The sequence below is a fragment of the Pan troglodytes genome, chromosome 6 (genome assembly GCF_028858775.2).
Source record: "Pan troglodytes isolate AG18354 chromosome 6, NHGRI_mPanTro3-v2.0_pri, whole genome shotgun sequence".
Lineage (NCBI taxonomy): Eukaryota > Metazoa > Chordata > Mammalia > Primates > Hominidae > Pan > Pan troglodytes.
In genome coordinates, this window is record NC_072404.2 from 49,926,817 (window position 1) to 49,948,296 (window position 21,480).

Sequence of the window (21,480 nt, forward strand, 5' to 3'; positions counted from 1 at the left end):
TGGTGCCTCTCCCATGAAGAGGGAACTTCCCCTCCACTCCCATGGAAGACCCAGGTTTGGGCTGTTGCCAGCTTTGAGGCCCCCTGTGGGCTTGCGTGTCCCAACCCAAGAGGCAGGACTCAAAGTGCCACCCGGGGGTTGCAAGGACAGCAGAGGACCACCTGCCCTCTGCAGGAAGCTGTCCAGGAAGCCGTGTCCTGGGCTGTGGTCCTTGCTCCCCATGGGGAGAGCCGGGTCACTTGGCCTCTTCTAACTGGCCCCAAGCACGCCAATTCTGGAGCATGGTTACTAAGTGGCTCTGAAGCTTCAGGGTCACCACAGGCTTGTCCTGACTGCAAACTCATGGAGTGGTTGCAGCCCTGGCTCAGTGTCCTGATGACTAGGTGTGGGTACTAGGCTCCTGCCCCTGGTGACACACGTATGGAGTGGGGGAGGGTGGGTGGCTGCACCCCTGGTTCTGGAGTCCCCACAGCTGATGGCGGGGTGAGCCTGGCATGCACGGCTGCGCTGGACTCCAGGCTGTGGGGGGAGGTGCCTTTATTGCCCAAGCCCACCCCTCACTTGGCCTTGCCCTGGGCAGCCACAGCCTCCATGGCCTTCCGCACCGTTTCCTCATCACCCAGGAACTGCATGGGCTTGGTGGGCTTCAGCTCCTTGTTCAGCTCATACACAATGGGGATCCCCGTGGGCAGGTTCAGCTCCATGATCGCCTGGTCTGACATCCCTATGCCGGAAGGAATAGGTGTCCTTAGCCCCTCTGTCCCCAGCCTGTTTACACAGCAGACACTGTGTGACCTTTGTGGGCCACAGAGCCAGTTCCCCTGGCACCAATTCCTTCCCAGCCCTGAGAACGAGGCCACAGAAATGTTGCCAAAGGTCAAGGAGTAACTGAGTTAGACCAAGCAGCCTACAGAAATAGCCCAGTGGTGAAAAAAATGGAGACTTCAGCCCCACCCAAGTGGCTGTGATCTGTGGTGGTGCTGTCCATAGTTCCCTCAGCCCAGTGTGACTCCAGCCAGAATGAAGTTGAGGGTCAGGAAGGGACACTCACCCTTTGGTTTCTTTTTTTCTTTTCTTTTTCTTTTTCTTTTTTTTGAGATGGAGTTTTACTCCTCTTGCCCAGGCTGGAGTGCAATGGCACGATCTTGGCTCACTGCAACCTCCATCTCCTGGGTTGAAGTGATTCTGCCTCAGCCTCCCAAGTAGCTGGGATTACAGGTGAGCGCCACCACACCCGGCTAATTTTGTATTTTTAGTAGAAACGGGTTTCACCATGTTGGTCAGGCTGGTCTCAAACTCCTGACCTCAGGTGATCTGCCTGCCTCAGCCTCCCAAAGTGCTGGGATTACAGGAGTGAGCCACCGTGCCCGGCGCCCTTTGGTTTCTAAAGTGCTCTAAATTCTAGACATCCTGAACAGAGGAGCAAGTGTGGAATGGAGCTGGAGGAGGGACAGGGAGGCCGAGCCTGGTCGAAACCTGACCCCGCCTGCCTCCTGCAGCCCCTGAGCTGGGAATAGCAGCTCGACCTTTGATATTCACGCCACTCCACCCCTGCTCCGTGCAGGAGGGTTTAAGAAAATGTTCTCTGGGGAGTCAGAGTGAAATCCCTCATATTCACCACCAAAAGTGGTTTCCCCAAACCAGGCTGTGGGAGGGTCATGGGGCTGCATGAAGTCTCTGGAAGGGAGAGGAGGCAGGTGGTCCTTCCCTCTGCCTGGCCCCAGTGCCAGGTGCCAGGTGTCCATGTTTGGAGCGGGCAGGCTTGGGGCTGGCTGGGTCTCCGGGGCCTGCCGGTCTGGGTGCTCTGGCCAACCGCCCATCGGCCCTAGGAGCAGGAGGTCTGGGGCAAACCCTTCTAGCCTTTCCAGGACTCAACAAGCTTTAAGGTCATTCAGATGCTAATTTAGACTGCCCTGGTGTCAGAATACTAAGGTGGGAGGCGGAGTGGAGGTGCCAGTCACTCTGGGCGAGGCCTTGCTGCACCCATGCATCCCGGGCCCATTTGTCAGCCCTTGCTCTTCAGTGGGAGCCCAGCTACAAGCCCAGAGTCTGGCCACTCCATAGTCCTGCACCCCTCTTTTAATTGGTCTTTCCTTTGCCCAGAGATGGGCTCCAGAGGGAGATAGGTGGTGAAGCTCATGCAGGGATTCTGAGGACCTGATGGGGGAGGGCCCTGCGAGGGGTCCAAGCCTACATCAAAAGGGATTCAGTACCAGGCGGAGCTCCCCACCACCCCGGAAAAGGGAGAGGCCCAGAGATGGAGGTGGCTTGTCCAGGGCCCCACAGTAAGTTGGGATTTGGAGCCAGATGCTCTAAGCCCAGCCCTTCCGTTTCCTAGCTGGGTGTCCCTGGGCAGATGCCACCTTTGGAGCCTGCCCCGCCTCGGGACACAGCGAGCTTCGAGTGCGGTCAGCCCCTGTGGAGTGTGTCCCAGTTACACAGAAATGGGGAAAATTTCACAAAACTAAAAAATGGCTTCTCAGCCCTCCTTTTTCAGTGAATGATGTGGAGCCCCACGCCTAGAAAGCAGCCTGGTCCATGGGCGAGAGACTTTGCTGAGATGAGAAGCCAGCTGGGGCTGCTGCCCACCCACCCTGCCCAGGCTCCTGAAGGTGGCCTCACCTTCCAGGTGCTTGACAATGCCCCGCAGGCTGTTCCCGTGGGCTGCAATGAGCACTCGCTTGCCGGCCTTGATCTGGGGAACAATCTCCTCGTTCCAGAAGGGCAGGGCCCGGGCAATGGTGTCCTTGAGGCTCTCGCAGGTGGGGAGTTCCCCGGGCTTCAGGCCTGCGTACCGACGCTCCTGGGGGACACAGGCACGCTGCTTTCCCTCCCAAGCCAGTGGGCCCCCACCCGACTCCCCACTCTGCAGCTTCCCAGAGGCCTTCCCAGCGAAGGCAGCCCACCTTGCTAATGGAGTTGTAGTAGGGGTGCTTCTCGTCCATCGGGGGCGGCGGGATGTCGAAGGAGCGCCTCCAGATCTTCACCTGCTCCTCCCCGTGCTTGGCGGCCGTTTCTGCCTTGTTGAGGCCTGTGAGGCCCCCGTAATGCCGCTCATTGAGGCGCCAAGTGCGCACCACGGGCAGCCACATCTGGTCCGTGCCGTCCAGGATGGCCCAGAGGGTGCGGATGGCCCGCTTCAGCACTGACGTGTAGCAGATGTCAAACTCCATCTTGGCATCCTTGATGGCCTTGGCTCCCCGCTTGGCCTCCTCGGTCCCCTTTTCACTCAGCTCTGCATCGAACCAGCCACAGAAACGGTTCTCCTGGTTCCATGTGCTCTCGCCGTGCCGGACCATCACGAGGCGGTGAGTGGCCATGGTGGCAGCAGGGAACACAGAGGACTCTGGACGGGGACAGCTGCTTCCCAACACTCCCAGCTTTCTAATAGTGTCTTCCCAGCCCCCACCCACCCCAGCCAACTGCCAATCAGCATTCCAGGCGGTGGCAGTTGACCAGTAGCTGAGCTGCTGGGGGCTGGGGGCTGGGGGCCAGGGGAGTGTGCAGGCCAAGAAGCTGTGCTTAAAATAGCCCCACGCATCCACCAGCTCCTGGCCTGGGTTCAGGTGGCATGTCTATAACCAGCTGGCACCCAGAGCCCAGACTGAGTGGGGCTGCTGGTCAGGGATGGGCGTGAAGGGCAGAAGTCTGGGCCAGGGGAGATGGGGATAGCAGGGACAGAGGGGCTCTCCAGGGCAAGGCTCAGTGGCCTCATCAGCCATTCTCTGCTCAGACAGAGGCACAAACAAAATCCCAACCCCTTTCTCCTGTGATTGGCAGCCAGGCTAGGAGGGGGCCCTCAGCAGGCAGAGGAGGAGAGCCAGAGGAGCTGGTGCAGACCACAGCTTTGCGGAGAGGAGTCTGGCCTTGTGGAAGGTACCAGGCAGCAGCAGCAGAATGGGCAAGGGCTGGGGCTGAGCCGGGTTTCCAGGACAAAGGGGGAAAGGGCCCCTGTCTTTCCTCCGGGGTCCCTTTGTCAAGGTCTCATCCATACATGCCCCATGCTCCCACCCTATCTGCCCTCACCCAAGCCACGCTCACTCTCCTAGCTGAAACCACCTTGAAAAAGAGAAATCCAAGGGGGTTTGGGGGCAGGACTGAGGACTGTCAGAAGTCTTGATTGTTAGGTAAATGCTCAGCTTAGCAGGAACCCACAACGTAGGCTGAAGGGTGGCATGGAGTTGAGTCCAGGACCAAGACTTCTGCATTCAGGTTTGGGGGATGAGAGCCACCAGGGCAGGGAAGAGACTATGAGCAATAAAGTCACAATTGGGGCCCTAATGAAGGGGCCATGGCCAGACCCTTGGGCATGGGCCCCATCCAGGGCCTCCCACTTCCTCCCACCCCAGTGACCACACTGTCACCTGCGACACTTCTGATAACAGGAGCGGGTAGGTGAGAGGCCAGCAGAGGGACCACCACTCTGAGACTTGGATCTGAGTGTGCAAGAAACCCTTGACAGGCCTCCCTCCATCCCTGCTGGCCTACCTGGGGAGGGGCTCCTGGCTTGGGGCCTGTGAAGCTAAGGCTCTGTACCCAAAGGTTGGCAGACAAGTCCCAGTGGGCAAAGTCCTGTCGGCTGCCAGGACCCCCAAGGCTGGCAGGTGGAACCCATCCCTCCTAGCAGTGCCATGCGCAGGTCTCACTGTTCCACACTGATCCTGATTGAAGCCACATCTCCTCATCTGCGTTTGTCCCTTTGACCAAAAGAGTTGATTCACTAGCCCAACTAAACATGACTGAGGACCAGGCTCTGGCAGTCCCACAGGGGCCAGACATGAAGCCCATATTTCAGTGGAGGAGGGATCGTACCAGCAGCTAAACATGCCTACCGTAGATAGCACCAGATGCTAGGAAGGAAGGACCATAATGTACTGGGAGAGATGGGAAAGGAGAGGCCAGGGACAGCCCTGAGGTGACATGTGAGTGGAAAGAGCGGAGTGCAAAGGCCTCAGCTATGATGAGTCCTACAGGGAGAGCAATTCAGGTAGAGGGGTTGGCAAAGACCCAAGCCCTACAGAAAGCAAACAAGCTGGGGCAGCGACCATCAGGGGCACATGGCAGAGAGGTGGGCTTTGTGTCCCAACACAGTGGGAATCACTGGAGACTTTGAAGCATGGTCATATTTTCAAGTCACTTGCAGCTGTGTAGGAGTGGAAGTAGAAGGTGAGTACCCTGCAGGTCTCGGCAGCTTTGATGAGAACAAGGCCGCTTAGCCAGGGCCGGGTGCAGAAGCAGTGGCAAGGATCCCCCAGACCTGGGAGACCTCACTGCCAACCAAGCAGGAGGTGTCAAAAAGGAAAGGGGAGCCCAGAGAAGGGCTGGACTTCGGGGAAGCAAGCCCCTGCTTCTGACCCTTGGCTCCGGCTGGACTTTCCTTTGATTCATTTGACAAGTAGTTGCTGGCCTCTGCAGTGTGCCAGAGCTTTCTTGGAGGGGTACAGGGGTAGGAAAACCAAAAGCCACCCTCAGGGCCTCCATCCAGGAAGGCGTGGCATGGTGGGCGGCGAGGAAGGCTGCTGAGTCAACAAGGTGGTCCCAGGAAGGTGGAGGGAGCATCTTCCCATGTCTCTCCCACTGACAGCCACCAATCCTGGACAGATGCAGGAGCAGCTGTCAGTAGACAGATAAGAAAAGGAGATCAGATTCAAAGTTCCGCAGAGAAGTGGTGAGGTAACCAGTATTGCCTAGCCTGGACACACAGGCAGCTTGAAACCTCAAGTGCACCAACAGAAAGAGCTCCAGGAAGAATCAGAGGAGTGGGATGTGAAGCCCCTCGAGGTCAGTGAGTTGGGGGAATCCCTCCAATTTTTCCTTTCTTCTCTACCCCAGCTCCTGGGCAGTAACATGGAGGTGGCAGTGGTGGCACAGTGACGGTAGTGTGAGCTGGGTACGCACCTGAAACCTGAGAGGGTAACGCTACCCTCTGTCTAGAGGAGCCATGGCCCCAAGAGCATGGGGCAACCGCCTTCTGCAGCTCCTTTCTGCCCCCCTGCGCTGGGCCCTGGATGCAGTTTCAGGGAGTATGCAGCAGGGTAGGGAAAGAGCCCCAGATTTGTGGCTGGAGGTCTTGGTAGGGATGTTGCAGGGAGCTGTTGTGTTTCAGGAAGAGTACAGAGAAGGGAGAGATGAAGTGAGTGATCCGATAAAGTGATATGTGAAGTCATCGGCTTGCTGCCAAGCTGCGCACAGGGCTGACCCTAGATGCACATCGCAGGTCCCAGATTGACCGGTGTAGACACAGGACTAATATGACTAGTAGTGCAAACACTTTAAACAGTCAACATTCTGCTTAGGATTTAAACAAGGTCCAGAGTCTCAACATAATATTTAAAATATCCAGGTTATCCAAAATAACCCAGAGTATGAAAACCAGGAAAATCTCAACATGGGAGAAAAGAAGATGATCAATACATGCCCATCCTGAGATGATTCAACTATTGGAATGATCAGATACAGACTTCAAAGCAGCTATTTATAACCAGCCTTCAGAAAGTATTGGTGAATATTCTTAAACAAAATGGAAATGACAAAGGATGGAGTCCATAAATTAGATGATAGTTTGGAAAAAGATATAAACTTACAAACCAAGAAGCTCAGTGAACCACACAACTGGATAAATTAACAACAAAAGTCCAAGCTTAGACACATCATAAAGAAACTTCTGAAAACTAAAGACCAAGAAAAATAAGATCAGCCAGAGAAAAACGATACATTTCATTCAGGTGAACAATTCTTTGAAAGACTGGATCTTCACCAGAAACTATAGAGGCCAGAAAGAAGTGGAACATTTTTAGTTTTGAAATAATTGTCACCCAAGAATTCTATATCCAGTAAAAATTTCTATTTTACTGGAATAAAAGAATGAAATAAAATAAAGACATTCTCAAATGAAGGCAAGCTGAGGAAATTCATAACCAAAGAATCTGCTTTAAAAAAATGTTAAACCAAGTTCTTCAGACAGAAGAGGTTACTGGGGGCAATTCAAAACTTTGGGAATGCAGGAAGAACATCATAAATGGCAAAAGTCCACATAAATATGAAACTATTCTTTACTTCTTTAAGAGTTATGTGATGGTTGAATTAAGTCATGATACTGTCTGATGGAGGCTTCAGTGTATACAGATGTAAGACAACTAGAACATGAGGGGAGAAGGGTGAAGGGACCTAGATGGTAGTGAGGTTTCTACATGCTACTTGAAATGGCAAAACATTAATCTAAATTGACTGTAAGAGTATGTGTATTTGGCCGGGCAGGGTGGCTCATGCCTGTAATCCCAGCATTTTGGGAGGCCAAGGTGGGTGGATCACCTAAAGTCAGGAGTTCGGGACTAGCCTGACCAACATGGCAAAACCCTGTCTCTATTAAAAATACAAAATTAGCCAGGTGTGGTGGTGCATGCCTGTAATCCCAGCTACTCGGGAGGCTGAGGCAGGAGAATCGTTTGAAATCGGGAGGCAGAGGTTGCAGTGAGCCAGATTGTGCCATTGCACTCCAACCTGGGCGACAAGAGCGAAACTCCATCTCCAAAAAAAAAAAAAAACTATGTGTATTAGAACCCCTAGAACAACCACTATGTGTGTGTGTTGGGGGGGTGTGTGTGTGTGTATAGGGGGAAGGAGAGATAGGAGGGAAGGAAAAAAGGAAAGAAGAAACAGCAATGGAAAACAGGGAACAAACAGAAAACAACATAATGGTAGATCTAAAGCCAAACATTTCAATAGTTGCATTAAACATAAATGGCCTCATCACGCCAATTCGACATCAGTTTGGATTATAAAAACCTAATTCTATGTTGTCTTTAAGTAACTCACATTAAATATAACAGGATACAAATAGGTTGAAGTAAAAGGTAACAACTCATTCTCTGAGGGCAGTATTACCCTGATACCAAACCCAGACAAACAACCTAAGAAAACTACAGACCAACCTCTTATGAGTACATATGCAAAAATTAAGAGTCCAGGGAAAAATCCTTCACACAATGGTTAATTGATTTTTGACAAGGGTGCCAAAATAATTCAATGAGTAAAGAATAGTATCTTTAACAAATGGTGCTGGGACAACTGGATTTCCACGTGCAAAACAATGAATCCCCACTTTACACTTATATAAAAATTAACTCAAGGCCGGGCACTGTGGCTCACACCTGTAATCCCAGCACTTTGGAAGGCCGAGGTGGGCAGATCACGAGGTCAGGAGATCGAGACCATCCTGGCTAACACGGTGAAACCCCGTCTCTACTAAAAATATAAAAAATTAGCCGGGCGTGGTGGTGGGTGCCTGTAGTCCCAGCTACTCGGGAGGCTGAGGCAGGAGAATGGTGTGAACCCGGGAGGCAGAGCTTGCAGTGAGCCGAGATCGCACCACTGTACTCCAGCCTGGGCGACAGAGCGAGACTCCGTCTCAAAAAAAAAAATTAGCTGGGCTTGGTGGCTTGTGCCTGTAGTCCTAGCTACTTGGGAGGCTGAGGCAGGAGGATTGCTTGAGCACAGGAGTTTGAGACTGCAGTGAGCTATGATCATACTACTGCACTCCAGCCTGGGTGACAGAGCAAGACCCTGTTTCTGGGGAAAACAAAGAAACAAACTATAAAAGAAGGCAAAGAAAATCTTTGTGATTTGGGGTCAGAGATAGGACTCCAAAAACATAAGAAAAAAAACTGGTAAACTGAATAAATTGATAAACTGGACTTCACAAAAATTAAATACATTTACTATGAAAAAAACAGTGCTAAAAGAAGAAAGATAGTCTACACACTGGGAAAAAATATTTACCAGTCACCATAGTGGCACATAAAGAACTCTCAAGATTCAACAGTAACAGATGGGCATGGTGGCTCATGCCTGTAATCCTAGCACTTTGGGTTTTGCCATGTTGGCCAGGCTGGTCTCGAACTCCTGACCTCAGGTGATCCACCCACCTTGGCATCCCAAAGTGCTGGGATTACAGGTGTGAGTCACCATGCCTGGCCAACAATTCCATTTTTAAAAATGAGACTGGAACAGCCACTTCACCAGTGAGGACATAGAAGCCAGTGAACAGATGTTCAACATTATCAGGCATTAGGGAAATGAAAATAAAACCACAGTGAGCTACTGTTATGTACCTACTACTAGAAAAGCTAAAGTTAACAAATACTGCAACTATCAAGTGCTGACAGGGATACAGAGCAACTGCCTACTGTGGTGTTTAACTTACAGGGGTGCTCACAACGCTGGTGGACTGCAAAATGACAGACGCACTCGGGACAACAACTTGGCTCTTATGAAATAAACATATACTTACCAAATGACCCAGTAATCCTGTGCCTATTTACCCAAGAGAAATGAAGACCCATGTGTTACACGAAAACCTGTACATGCATGTCTGTAGCAGTACGATTCATAATCTCCAAACCCTGGAAACAACCCAGACTTTTTTTCTTTTTAGGCAGACTCTTGCTCTGTCGCCCAGGCTGGAGTGCAGTGGCACAATCTCAGCTCACTGCAACCTTGGCATCCCAGATTCAAGCAATTCTTATGCCTCAGCCTCCCGTGTAGCTGGGAATACAGGTATGAGCCAACATGCCCAGCAAATTTTTGTATTTTTTGTAGAGATGGGGTTTCGCCATGGTGGCCAGGCTGGTCTCAAACTCCTGGCCTCAAGTGATCCACCCATCTCAGCCTCCCAAAGTGCTAGGATTACAGGCATGAGCCACGGCATCCGGCCACAACCCAGACATTCAACACCTGAATGGATAAACTGTAGAACACCCATGGCATGGAACAAAGTACAAACTCAACATACCCAGCAACCTGCAGGAACGTCAAAGGCATTAGGCTGTGGGGAGAGGCCAGTCCAAAGGTTAAATATAGTTTGGTTCCATTTACATGACATTCTAGAGAAAGCAAAACTATAGGGATGTAGCACCGCTAAGTGGGTGGGGGTGGAGAAGCACATGAGCACAATAGGACAGCATGGGAAGTGTTCTGGGGATGGACCTGGTGTGCCCTACGTGTGCAAAAACTGCACCCCAAGAGTCAACTTTACTGCATGTTTTCAAAATATTTTTTAATGTGATGAGTGGTCTGGGAAATCCTCGCCTAACAAAGTGGCTTTTGATTCAAGGCCTGAAGAAGGGGAGGGCCCACTCCAGGTGGATGACATGGCCAGGGCAAAACCTGAGGCCAGAGTGTGCCTGGGGATATGAGGGACATGGAGGGCACCCATGTCCAGCCCATCTCAGTGCTTCTGCCTCAGTGAGAAGGGGAGGGAGTTGGCCACAAGGGGGCCTGGGTGCATCAAATAGGAAGCCGGTGAGTCAAGCAGCTCGGGGCCAGTGGGGCTGGAGAGATGCCAGAGCCAGGGGCTATGTGTGGACTTAGGGTTTGGAACCATTAAAGGGCTCTGCGACGGGAGTGGCAGGATATGACCTATTTTTGAGACATTGTGCTGAGAACAGGCCTTAAAGGCAGAAGCACAGAGCCTGGCTCAGGGCGCTGCAGTACTGAAGCCCCATAGTTGAAAATTATCTTCCTCCCAGCTCCTACCCAGGCCCTCTCCCTCTCCAGATGCCTACAGCACACCAGACAGTAGGCTCCTTGCTGGCACGAACCACAGCCTCCAGCTCATGGCTCTCAAATGCAGTGCAGGTATGCATGGTTCTCTTCTGGGCATTCTGGGCAGGGTGCCCTGCAGGAGCCACAGTTAACTGCAGTGCAACTAATGGGACACTGCACATCAGGGACCACTTGCCATTCATGACTGCAGGTCCCACCACAGCTCCATGATGTGGGCCCTGCTCACATCCCATCCAGGGCAGGAACGTGAGCCATGGGGAGGCTAAGAGCAGACCCAGGGTCACACAGTGATGAGGCTGGCACTGAGGGCTCCCACCTCATCACACCCTGCAGCACACCAGCAGGGGCTCAACTGATCCTTCAGGCACAACTGACCTCCGGAAGAGCCAGGCCTTGGCGGGGAGGGGTGAAGGTGGGGGTCAGGGGGCAGCATATCTGCCTGGAGACATTCAGTGGCCAGGTTGGGGGCAGCCCAATTTCCTGAGTGGAAGTGGGGGACACAGGCAGGCTCAGGCGTTTCTCTGCTCTGGAGGAAGGTACTCGAGGCCCAGGTGTCTGAAGATGTCTTCCTCTGAAGCTGCTTGGAAAAATGTCTTCTGCAACAGAAGCAGGACTTCCGTGACCTAGGAGTCTTGCCACTGCTGCTTCCCTGCAGGAAGACTGAGGGTGGGGAAGAGCCCAGCGCCGAGGTGGGGTGTGCTCTTGAGGGCCAGGAACTGCGTGTGGAGACCCAGATTCGGGTCTTATGGGTTTCAGGCTGGAGGGGTCTGGGGCCATTTCAGATTGTGGGTCAGGGAGCGGACTATGGGTTCTGTTTGCTGTCCCCAGTCCCCAACAATGTACCTGCTCCGGGTCAAACAGCCCATGGCTGTTCAGCCACAGGCCCTTCTCCTTCCGGCTGAAGCGGCGCAGCTCCCGCTGGAAAAGCTGTAGGGAAGGGATTGTCCTCAGCAGGGCTGGCCCAGCCCCACCCCCAGGTGGCCCAGCGGCACACTGCCTACCTTGGAGCCAGTCCAACCGAGCAGGGCGAAAGGGAACTGGCTGACGGGTGCAACTACCAAGTCCACTCTCACGGCCTTCCAGGATGGGCAGGGCCTCGTGGATCCCCCCACAGCAGCCCCTGGAGGTTGTGGTAGGCGGAAAATGCAGAAACTTCTCTCAAAAGCGTCCATGTGGCTCTGTTGGGCCAGGCGGGTAGGGGACTCCCAGCAGCTGTGCTGGTGCTGGTGGTACAGGATGAGGCCCTGTGGGGAGAGGCGGGCGTGGCTGAGACCACCCGGTGGTGTGGAGAGAGCAGGAGGCGGTGGCATTGGCCAGCGGTGGCTCTTGGGGAGCAGGGAGGCCCTCACCTGGTCCTGCAGGCGGCACATCACTCTAGGCAGCAGCCCCGCCTCCTGACCCTCCTTGGGGTGGGTGATGAGGAAGTCCACGTCATGGCCCTGCAACTTCCCCCTGAGGGGGTCAGTCTGACTCTGACTCAGGGACACGGCCTGCTCACTCCAGCCCCAGGCCACATCCCTTCCAACGAGTGGGCCCGCTTCAGGGTCCCCGACTCAGATCCCTTCACTGGGGAGGGGTCTGAAGCCAAGCCAGAGGGGCACATCGGGCCTTCTTACCTGCGGAAGCCGCCGGTCAGCGTGACGGTGGCCCCAGGCAGGGCCTGCCCCACAGCTTCCTCCACCACCTGCTGCAGGGCATCTACATCGGACCGCAGGACTGGGGTGCTCAGGTCCTGGTGGTGCTGGAGCCCTGGGGGCAGCACCGGCCCTCCTGACTCACCCAGCCTGCCCACCACACCGAGCCCCCATCCCTCACCAGCATGAGGTGATCACCCTGGGGCCCCGTCATTGCAGGACCGGGAGAGGCCTCCGAGGAAGGTGAGGCTACGGCAGGGAGCAGAATGAGATCCCAATCTAAGCATGACACTATCTTCTCTCCCCCTTTAAATTTTAAACTTTTATTTTGAGACAGTTGTAGATTCACTCGCAGTTAAAAGAAATAGCACAGAGGGAGATCCCATGTGCCTTTTACCTAGCTCCCCCAAAAGGTTAACCCCTTGCAAAACTATAATTTTGCAACCAAATATAAGGATACTGATGTTGATACAGTCATGCCACAGGCTATCTCTTTTGATGGCTGTTTTTCCTTATGCATAAAGTGGGACCAAGAAGTGGTAAAAGGATGGAAGATGGCTTTGCCACGACGAACATCTCACTCTGGCCTACTTCTGTGTCCTCACCTATCAGCCTCCCACACGCAGTTAAGGAGAGGTTTATTTATTTATTTGAGATGGAGTCTCGCTCTTGTTGCCCACGTTGGAGGGCAGTGGCGCAATCTGAGCTTACTGCAACCTCCACCTCCCAGGTTCAAGTGATTCTCCTGCCTCAGCCTCCCGAGTAGCTGAGATTACGGGTGTCTGCCAACACACCCAGCTAATTTTTTATTTTTAGTAGAGACAGGGTTTCGCCACGTTGGCCAGGCTGGTCTTGAACTCCTAACCTCAGGTGATCCACCCGCCTCGGCCTCTCAAAGTGCTGGGACTACATAAAGATGTGAGTCATGGCACCCAGCTAAGGAGAGGTTTAAATGTGAGGAACAGCAGCACCTGGCACAGTGAGCTCTCAGTAAACGCTGCTAACCATTCCTGACTACTCTTGTCGTGGGGAGAGGCGATCAAGAGGAACCAGCTCTGCGGGTCTCACTTCCTGTCAGCTGAACTGGGCAGTGGCCCGGGGGAAGATGTGCGAAGAGGCAGTGGAGCTGGCAGTGCCTGCTGGGCTGTGGGGATTGCTTCAGCAGAGCCCTCAACCCAAGGGAGGTCCCAGATGGTGTGGCCAGAGTAGCCAGGCAGGCCATGCAGAGAGAACAGAGTATCTGCTCAACACCTGCCACTTGCCGGCTCTCACAGGGGAGCCTACGGATTCATTCCTTCCCACTTTTTTTTTTTTTTTTTTTTTTTGAGATAGGGTCTTGCTCTGTCACTCAGGCTGGAGTGCAGTGGCTCAATCTCAGCTCATTGCAACTTCCACCTTGGCCTCAAGGCTTGACCTCCCGGGCTCAAGCGATCCTTGTACCTCGGCCTCATGAGTAGCTGGTACTATGGGCATCCACCATCACGCCTGGCTAACTCTTGTATTTCTCGTAGAGACAGGGTTTCACCCTGTTGCCCAGACTGGTCTTGAACTGCTGAGCTCAAGCGATCTACCCACCTTGACCTCCCAAAGTGCTGGGATTACAGGTGTGAGTCACCATGCCCAGCCTTCCTTCTCCATTTTACAGAAAATGTAACAGACTCAGAGAGGTTATTTCTTGGGCAATGGTCACCTACCTGGCAAATGGTAGATAAGACTCAAACCCAGGCCTAACAAACTCGAAAGCTGATGTTCTTTCTGCTGCTCGGTGCCACCTCTGCAGGCCTCCATGTACCAAGCACCACACTGGGCAGTGTGCCCAAGGCCCAGGCTGTCCCTGGTCACTGGTCAAAGTCTAACCAGTAGGCGGACACAAGCCCCTGGCATATCATGGAAGTTGCTGTGGTCAGCATCGTCCACTGAGAAAGGGCCGTGATAGATCCTGACTGCACTGGGTGGAGACCCCAGGAAGCCCACCACACAAGGCTGCCACCAAACCCTCTGCACCAGACTGCTCCCTTCCCTCTAGGGAGTTGATGCTGAGGGATCCAGGGTGCAGTTTAGGGAAGCCCAGGGCCCAGCCTCTCTGGAAGGCTCACCCGCTTTCTGCTGTTGGGTTAGTTTCTGGGGCTGCTCTCGGAGGTCATCTAAGGTTCGCAGTCCTTCCCGGTACCACCGGTCAGCAGTCTTCACACCGACCCCGAAGATCTGGGTGAAGAGCTGTGGGGAAGGAGAGTAGCCCAGTTGGGCAGAGCTCTCATGGCTAGACTCGGATGATCACCCGCTCCGGGACGGTGTGGCCCATGGAGCACCATGCACCAGGCAGGCGCCGTCCCTACTTGCAACCTGCCGTAGACCACAGGGCAAGGATTCAAACCTGGAGCCTGACTACCCAGCCTGCCATCTCTGGGAACAAACCCACGCACAACCCTCTCCTCTCCTCTATGAAAGGGACTTACACAGCTCTAGCCTGTGATTCCAACATAATCAAAACAGTCACCCTAACACATCAGCACGAGGGGCTCCTAAGTCACTGGAAAAACCATGCCTCTCCCACCTAACAGAAGGTGGAACAAATTTCTGTGGTTCTCCTCCTTAGCCAACAGCAAAAAACAATGAGGAGTTAACAATCAAAAGGGTGGATTTAGGAGCAGAGTTGGCAGGGCTGGCTGGGGTGCTCACATATCTTCCCACAGAGGGTGGGCCCCAGCCCAACCAAGTCACCTGCTTCAGGTCAGCCACTAGAGTCCCTCCCTAGGAATTCTGGATCTGAGACTGAGGGCAGGCCCACACAGTGGCAGAAGCTGTAGCCTGTGGCAGCCGAGCACCTTTTGTAGCCACATTTCCAACCGATGGAGGAAGCTGGTGCGTCACAAGAGAGGGCGAAGCCACCGTGCAGAGGGGCAGAGGGGAGGAAGAGTGGCCTGGTGATACCCAGGTCATTGAGCCCAGTTGTCCTGCAGACCGGCCACAGCCCTCCCCATCCTGGGCTCTGCTGGCCCTCTTTTCCTTTATTTTGTGAACCAACGGTGTGGGGTGGGTCACTGTCACTTGCAACCCAAAGAATCCTGACTAAAAATGATGAGATTAACCCAATTATATTGTTAATAAACTTCTCATTACTAATGTAATTTTCTGCCAGCCTAGATGCCTTCAGGGCTGGGGCTGAGGCTGACAGTGAAATTACTCACTAACCTCACACCACTTCAAGGGGATTTCATCATCTTCAGGCCCCTCACTCCCACACTCACCATGGTGGCCCCACTCATCTGGTCCCCTGTCCCTGCCAGAGCCCCTTGCCCCCTTCCCTGCATATTTGAGCCCATTTGCCCTGCACACACTGCTCAAGTCTCTCCTCTTCGAAGCCCTCCCTGTCAATCCTGACAACATTCTGTGTGACCTCCCAAGGCCCCATCCACCCAGGAAGCCACACTTCACTGACAGTTATCCATGTGGCCACCGCTGTGACACCTCCAGCCACAAAGCCAGTTGGCAGAAGGGTGTCAAAGCAGGCACACCCGAGGCATCCAAAAGAACTCAGACGGCATTTCCCTATCAGACCAGGAGTGAGCAGAAACAGAGGGAAGGTGGCCATGGAAACAGGCAGGCTGACAACACTGAGAAAATAACACATAAGGTCCTGCAGAAGGCGGGCAAGGGCAAGCCCAGCATGCTCAGTGGCAGCACCCAAGGGTACATTTGGTTCACAGTGCTCTGTTTAAGATGCCACAGCATGTAATCTACTTGAGAATATTCCATCAAAACCAGTCAAGGCAGAGCGAAGTGGCTCATGCCTATAATCCCAGCGTTTTGGGGGCCAAGGCAGGAGAATCATTTGAGCATAGGGGTTTGAGACCAGCTTAGGCAACATTACCAAGACCCCATCTTTACGAGAAAGATTTAAAAATTAACCTGGTGTGGTGGCACATGCCTGTAGTCCCAGCTACTCCAGAGACTGAGGTGGGAGGATGGTTTGAGCCCAGGAAGTCAAGGCTGCCGTGAGCTGTGATCGCACCACTGTACTCCAGCCTGGGCGACAGAGCGAGACCCTGTCTCAAAAACAAAACAAAACAAAAACCCCCAAAAGCCAGATGGTGCTGAGTGATCTAGAAAATTCTGTCCTCAAAACAAGCTTCTTCCTTGCCTGTCTCCACTTGGCTGCCTTGTGCATATCAGGTATCAGCTTAGCTGCCACTTCCTCGGCAAGACCTTCTCTGACCCCTGGGCTGGGTCAGCTGCCCGTTTGCCTCCCCGTGCATGGTGTGGACTGTGTTGTCATTCCCAGGGCAGGACATTCCTGGGGTAGGTCCGAGCCCTGCCCTGCGCACCTTCATGGTCTGGTACCTCTCTGAGCGCTGAACTCTCTCCACCTCCTCACACACCCCATGCTCCAGCAGCTCCTGGGGGAGGGAACAAAGCAGAACTCTAAGCCTGAGGGCGTGGGAAGAAAGAGAAGGGCAGGGAGTTAGGGTCAGGGCTAGGGGCCCAAGGACTGAGGCAGTCCCCTCCAACACCCTGCAGAGACAACTTTGTGGGGTCAGGGTCCAGTAGGACCTGGAAATGGAGACTGTGCCCAGGGAGGTGACCAAAGTTGCTGCCACACAGCTGGGAGGCCAGGGCTCCAGCCTCAAAGCTCCTTCGGGCCTGGAGTTACAACAGCTGAGATGCCAGGTAACGTGGATCATCTCTCAGTCAAATAAGTCCCAAGATACATAAACAATTGCTTTTCAGAACATGTGAACTCAATACTACTTCATTTAAAAGCATCTTCTGTCACTGTGTATTCTCGCAATGAAAGTGCACTAAAGGACAACTAAACACACTGGGGCACTGAAAAGAGATGCTCACACTCAGGGTGCTCTCTTTCATTCCACTGTGGAGGGCAGTTTGGGACTAATGACAATGACAACAGTGTCACCCCTAGCCCTGCCAGGCCCCTCACAGCGCCATTCACTGGGTCCTCTAGGCCACCCAGGAGTAAATGGCTGGTGTGCACAGGAGGAATCTGAGCGCAGAGGGTGGCTTGTTGAGGCCTTAGAGCAGTGTCAGCACCCACGACTGTCTGTCCTCACCCACCCCCACAGCACCCTCTGCTGTCTCACCAGGCCCCAAGGCCTCCCCACCCACCCACTCACCCTGCTAGGATGGTAAGCACCTACCTGGACAACCCTAGAGGAGTGTTCTCCAAAGTGGGGAAGCCCCTGCAGCTGGCTCAGGGTTGTGACAGGGCTGGGAAGGGCCTTGAGCACCGAGGCTGCTCTGCAGAAGGTGAGGAGGCGGCCCTCACTGCCTTCAAAGCCTGCTGCCTCGGCCAGTGTCTCCAGAGCCTCCTGCAGGGAGGGGCCCTAGGTAAGGGGCAGGGTGGGCAGCTCCAATCCCCCAGCTACCACCCATCTGTACCCTTGTCCCCAACCCCCAGGGCTGGCCAAGGCTCATAGAAGCGGCTTACCGAGAGGCCAGTGTTGTGGTGCGTGAGGGGCGTGGGGCGCTGGCAGACATAGGCAGGCATCCATGCTGGGCTCAGAGGCCCCTTCCTTGGCCCAGCCACCTGGGGATGGGCAATAAACAGGTCACTGTGAGGCTGCAGGGGTGGCAGGAGAGCCAGGCTGTACCCAGGCTTTGTTTCTCCTGGGGTGTCCAACTCGGGCCCTCTGGAGCTCATGGGACAGAGGTGGGCAACAAAACACCAGCGGCATGGGGCTGAGGGAGGCACCGCCCTGCAGAACAGGCTGTGCATGGGGCTCCTTATGCCAGGGTAGCAGCAATCACATCTGCCAGCCCTGTGGGCACTTCTCCTGCTGCTGCACATGACGCATATACTCCATCACCCCAATCCTCACAACCAAGCGGGCTGGGGATGCTGAGGCCTTGGAGGCTAGGGGCTTGCCCCACAACCATGGCTCACAGGCTGGGCCAGGATTTGAACGCAGGCAACCTGGCCCCAAGCCCACACCTGTCAGAGGCCGGGAGCCTTATAGCATCCTGAGGACAGGCTCCTGCTAACCCATGGGTCATCCCGCTCGGAGTTGCTGTGTCATCTACTTGGTGAGGAAGAAAGGCCTGAAGAAGGTAAAAATAAGCGGACCCCAGAATTTGCATCAGTGGTGAGAATAGAAGCTGAGATGGCCTGGCCCCCTCAGCCCCTGCTGTGGTTCCTCTACTGGCTTATAGGGGGCCCCTGGTGATCTGGGTAGAGTCTTCACTGCCCACCTCCTCTGAAGGACATTGAGGCATTGCTGCCATGTCACCTGTCCCAGCTGAGCAATGGCCTACACTGGGGCTTTCACTGTAGCCCCCACTCTAGTCTTCCACCCAGCTCACCTCCAGGCGGTGCCGGCACTCCACAGGTACAGGCTGCCCAGCTCCCAGGCTCTCTGTTAACCAGCTTATGTCCAGCAGAGCTGGGGGGGTGCAACCCGGGGGAGCAGCTGCCATCCTGCGCTCCTGCCAGCTGACGGCCTCCTCTGCTGAGGTCTCTTCCATCACAACATGTGTCGCTTCGGAGCTGGTGGAGGGAGTTGGGAGAGAAGGAGGAGGGTGAGGCCCAGAGCCCGTCCTGGTTGGCTCCAAGCCTTCACTCTTGCCGTCCCTTCTGCATGGTAAGTGACCATTCATCCTGCAAACGTCACCTCCTCCAGAAAGCCTTCCCAGCCCCTCCTCCTGGTAGATGAACACCTCCACCACTCAGCCCTCAGAACTGTAGTTCTCTGCCCTGGCTATGTTCACAAGCACAGCCCAGTCTTGTGCTCTCTCCCTCCCTCTTCACCTCAAAGAAAGGAATTCCTTAGGGTCAGGACCAGGTGGTCTTCATCTAAGAGCAAGGGTTTCAGCAGAGATGGAGGAGCCTGTTTGGGTCTGAACCCCAGCTCTGCCTGCCACATACTTGTTTGGCTCTTGGGCAAGCCACGTGTCTATACTTTGATTTCCTCTTCTGTAAAGCAGAGATAACATATCCACCCTGTGGGGTTGTTGTACAAAGACAGTGCCTTGTACACTCTAAGCTGCTATCATCCTCTCCTGAGTGGGTCTGGCGCACTACTGATCCCTGATAATGTTAAAAAATCAAACACAACTGTGGGGGAATACTAGCCCCAGGTTCGTTTGCTCTCTCAACCTCCAAACTAGGGGGCACCCCCAGCTCCCTTACTCTGGGTGTTGTCTCTGTAGCCGCCATTTTTTCTTCTCTTGGTTCCCTTCCTACAAGAGCTTCTCAGTCGTGTTATTTACTCAGGCCTGAGGACAGAGGAGCCTGCGGGCTCCGGGCCTCTTGAGAAGTCAGTCTCGCTCACAGGTGGGACATAGCCCAGGCAGAAGGGCTGTTAGCAAATACGACTGCTTTTTTTTTTTGAGACAGAGTCTCACTCTGTCGCCCAGGCTGGAGTGCAGTGGCGCGATCTCGGCTCACTGCAAGCTCCGCCTCCCAGGTTCATGCCATTCTCCTGCCTCAGCCTCCCGAGTAGCTGGGACTACAGGTGCCCGCCACCACGTCCGGCTAATTTTTTGTATTTTTAGTAGAGACGGGGTTTCACCGTGTTAGCCAGGATGGTCTCGATCTCCTGACCTCGTGATCTGCCCGCCTCGGCCTCCCAAAGCGCTGGGATTACAGGCGTGAGCCACCGCGCCCGGCCTACTGCTTATTAATTACCCCTGACCTCTGGTTTTGATTCTCGCAGTGATCCTTTAAAACACGCCTCGCCCTAATTAATAGCACCCTTTACAGAAGAGGAAATGGAGGCTCAGGGAAAGGTCACAAGACCACGAAGTGCCACTGCAAACTTAGAATCCAAAACCAGAAGTGCCATGGAAGCCCTCGCCGCGCCGCGCCGCGCCGCCCCGCACCTGCAGGCGTCAAGGACGCGGAAGCCTTTGGAGCGCGCCAGGCGTGTGAGGAAGGCCCGGCGGCTGCGACCCATGCGAGGCTCGACCAGGTAGATGGCGACTCCCGGGAAGCGCGTCGAGGGCGGCGTGGAGGAAGCGGCATCGCCGCTAGGGGACCCGACCCGCGCTCGCCGCCGTTTGGGGAGCATTGGGACGACAGCCTCCAGCAGCGCGGAGCGAACGCAGAGGGAAACTCCGAGCGAGACGGAAGGAAGCCGCAGTGAGGTTGACGGAAGCGGGCGGGCGGGCGGGCGGCCGCCGGCTGGAAGAGGACGTGGCCCCGCCCTATGCAAATGAGGCCTCTCCGTGGGGCTCGCTACTTGGGCCAGTCGGAGCGCTGGGGAGGGTCCGGGCTCCTACAGGATTGGGTGTCCCGGCCGCTCCGGAAGACCCGCCTCCATGCAAATAACAGCAGAGGACCCGCCTTTTATTTAAATTAATGTCTCGGAAAGCGCTGTTCGGCCCCATTGGCCTCCGGGAGGAAAGGCTGGGCTGGAGCGGGGCGGGGAGGGTGTTGGAGGAGGTGGAGGGTGTTGGAGGGGGTGGAGGGTGTTGGAGGGGGTGGAGGGTGTTGGAGGGGGTGGAGGGTGTTGGAGGGGGTGGAGGGTGTTGGAGGGGGTGGAGGGTGTTGGAGGGGGTGGAGGAGGCGGGGTCAAGGGGGCGTCCTCGGCTAGGGAGGGTGAACTGGGACCTAGGCCCGGGCGGAGCGGGGTGGGCTGTGTCCTTGGCGCCGGGGCTGGGTCTAGGGTTGAGCCGGCGGCTCGGGGCGGACGCGTGCGGGCTCTGCCCGATCCCTCTGCGCTCGGGACTGTCACACGGAAGCCGGCGGGCGCAGGACCGACACGCGGGTTTCCAATGCGCTGGTGGGGCGGTCGCTTCAAACACGCGGGAAGATTTTTCAGTTGAATGGCATTAGGACAACTGGCGGGCCATTTGGCAAAATAGAAGTTGGTGCCCTTCCTCATTCCTTAACACCAAAATAAATTCCAGATGGGTCAAACATTTCCATCTAAAAAGGAAACCAACAACGTACTGGAAAAAAGTCGGTGAATGTTTTTACGATCTAAATATCACAATAAACTTGGAAACACTAAAGGAAAAGAATGATAAACTGGACTACAGACAAATTTTAAATCTGATTAAAAATTAAAGTCAGAAGATAAACTGGGATAAAGTGTGAGATATTTTGGAATTAAGATTATCTCATGATAATCTTATCAAATTGTCCATAGATAAAAAGACAATAATTTAATAGAAAAATTAGCAAAGAAACTCACGTAGATGATTCTTAGAAGAAATCCTGGTCAATAAATTTATGACCAGAGTGCCCAACCTGTCCAGTCGTTACAGAATACCTAAATGAGAATATCTTCAGTTGTGGGTTTATCAAACATTCAAAAAAATTGAC

General features: G+C 54.3%; 2 protein-coding genes and 1 long non-coding RNA gene across 19 annotated transcripts; 1 reads left to right on the forward strand and 2 right to left on the reverse strand.

Moving 5' to 3' along the window:
- Positions 1–520: 520 nt before the first annotated feature.
- On the reverse strand, positions 521–3,784 carry PGAM2 (phosphoglycerate mutase 2). Its single transcript, XM_001143059.7, has 3 exons — positions 2,907–3,784; positions 2,623–2,803; positions 521–724 (listed from the first exon to the last, which is right to left on the reverse strand). The coding sequence occupies exons 1-3, from the start codon at positions 3,318–3,320 to the stop codon at positions 558–560; spliced, it is 762 nt and encodes a 253-aa protein (XP_001143059.1). The 5' UTR covers positions 3,321–3,784; the 3' UTR covers positions 521–557.
- Positions 3,478–7,059, forward strand: LOC107975781 (uncharacterized). 3 transcript variants are annotated; one of them, XR_010158440.1, is made up of 5 exons: positions 3,478–3,566; positions 3,781–3,876; positions 5,092–5,166; positions 5,585–5,781; positions 6,344–7,059. It is a non-coding gene; the product is annotated as an uncharacterized LOC107975781 (long non-coding RNA). The 3 variants fall into 3 exon arrangements; XR_010158443.1 differs by having other exon boundaries at positions 5,602–5,781; XR_010158441.1 differs by lacking the exons at positions 3,478–3,566; positions 5,092–5,166 and having other exon boundaries at positions 3,784–3,876; positions 5,602–5,781.
- A 2,969-nt stretch (positions 7,060–10,028) lies between these two features.
- On the reverse strand, positions 10,029–20,360 carry POLM (DNA polymerase mu). 15 transcript variants are annotated; one of them, XM_001142835.6, is made up of 11 exons: positions 20,034–20,360; positions 18,516–18,699; positions 17,644–17,742; positions 17,354–17,524; positions 16,523–16,594; positions 14,294–14,414; positions 12,180–12,312; positions 11,913–12,015; positions 11,565–11,807; positions 11,407–11,490; positions 10,029–11,159 (listed from the first exon to the last, which is right to left on the reverse strand). In XM_001142835.6, the coding sequence occupies exons 1-11, from the start codon at positions 20,219–20,221 to the stop codon at positions 11,073–11,075; spliced, it is 1,485 nt and encodes a 494-aa protein (XP_001142835.5). In that variant the 5' UTR covers positions 20,222–20,360; the 3' UTR covers positions 10,029–11,072. The 15 variants fall into 15 exon arrangements, with proteins under 15 accessions (XP_001142835.5, XP_009451261.4, XP_016812841.4 ...); XM_009452986.4 differs by having other exon boundaries at positions 10,029–11,212; XM_016957352.4 differs by having other exon boundaries at positions 17,354–17,539.
- Positions 20,361–21,480: the final 1,120 nt, after the last annotated feature.

What these genes read in the sequence shown, in the direction of transcription:
- POLM (XM_016957349.4), bottom strand. Translation starts at nt 20,221, where the DNA reads ATGCTCCCCAAACGGCGGCGAGCGCGGGTCGGGTCCCCTAGCGGCGAT. An exon ending in CTGACCGGCGGCTTCCGCAG is followed by an intron (nt 12,016 to 12,179) that starts GTAAGAAGGCCC and finishes TGACCCCCTCAG; the next exon opens with GGGGAAGTTGCAGGGCCATG. An exon ending in TGTGCCGCCTGCAGGACCAG is followed by an intron (nt 11,808 to 11,912) that starts GTGAGGGCCTCC and finishes CTCTCCCCACAG; the next exon opens with GGCCTCATCCTGTACCACCA.
- PGAM2 (XM_001143059.7), bottom strand. Translation starts at nt 3,320, where the DNA reads ATGGCCACTCACCGCCTCGTGATGGTCCGGCACGGCGAGAGCACATGG. An exon ending in ACTACAACTCCATTAGCAAG is followed by an intron (nt 2,804 to 2,906) that starts GTGGGCTGCCTT and finishes TGTGTCCCCCAG; the next exon opens with GAGCGTCGGTACGCAGGCCT. An exon ending in CATTGTCAAGCACCTGGAAG is followed by an intron (nt 725 to 2,622) that starts GTGAGGCCACCT and finishes CTTCCGGCATAG; the next exon opens with GGATGTCAGACCAGGCGATC.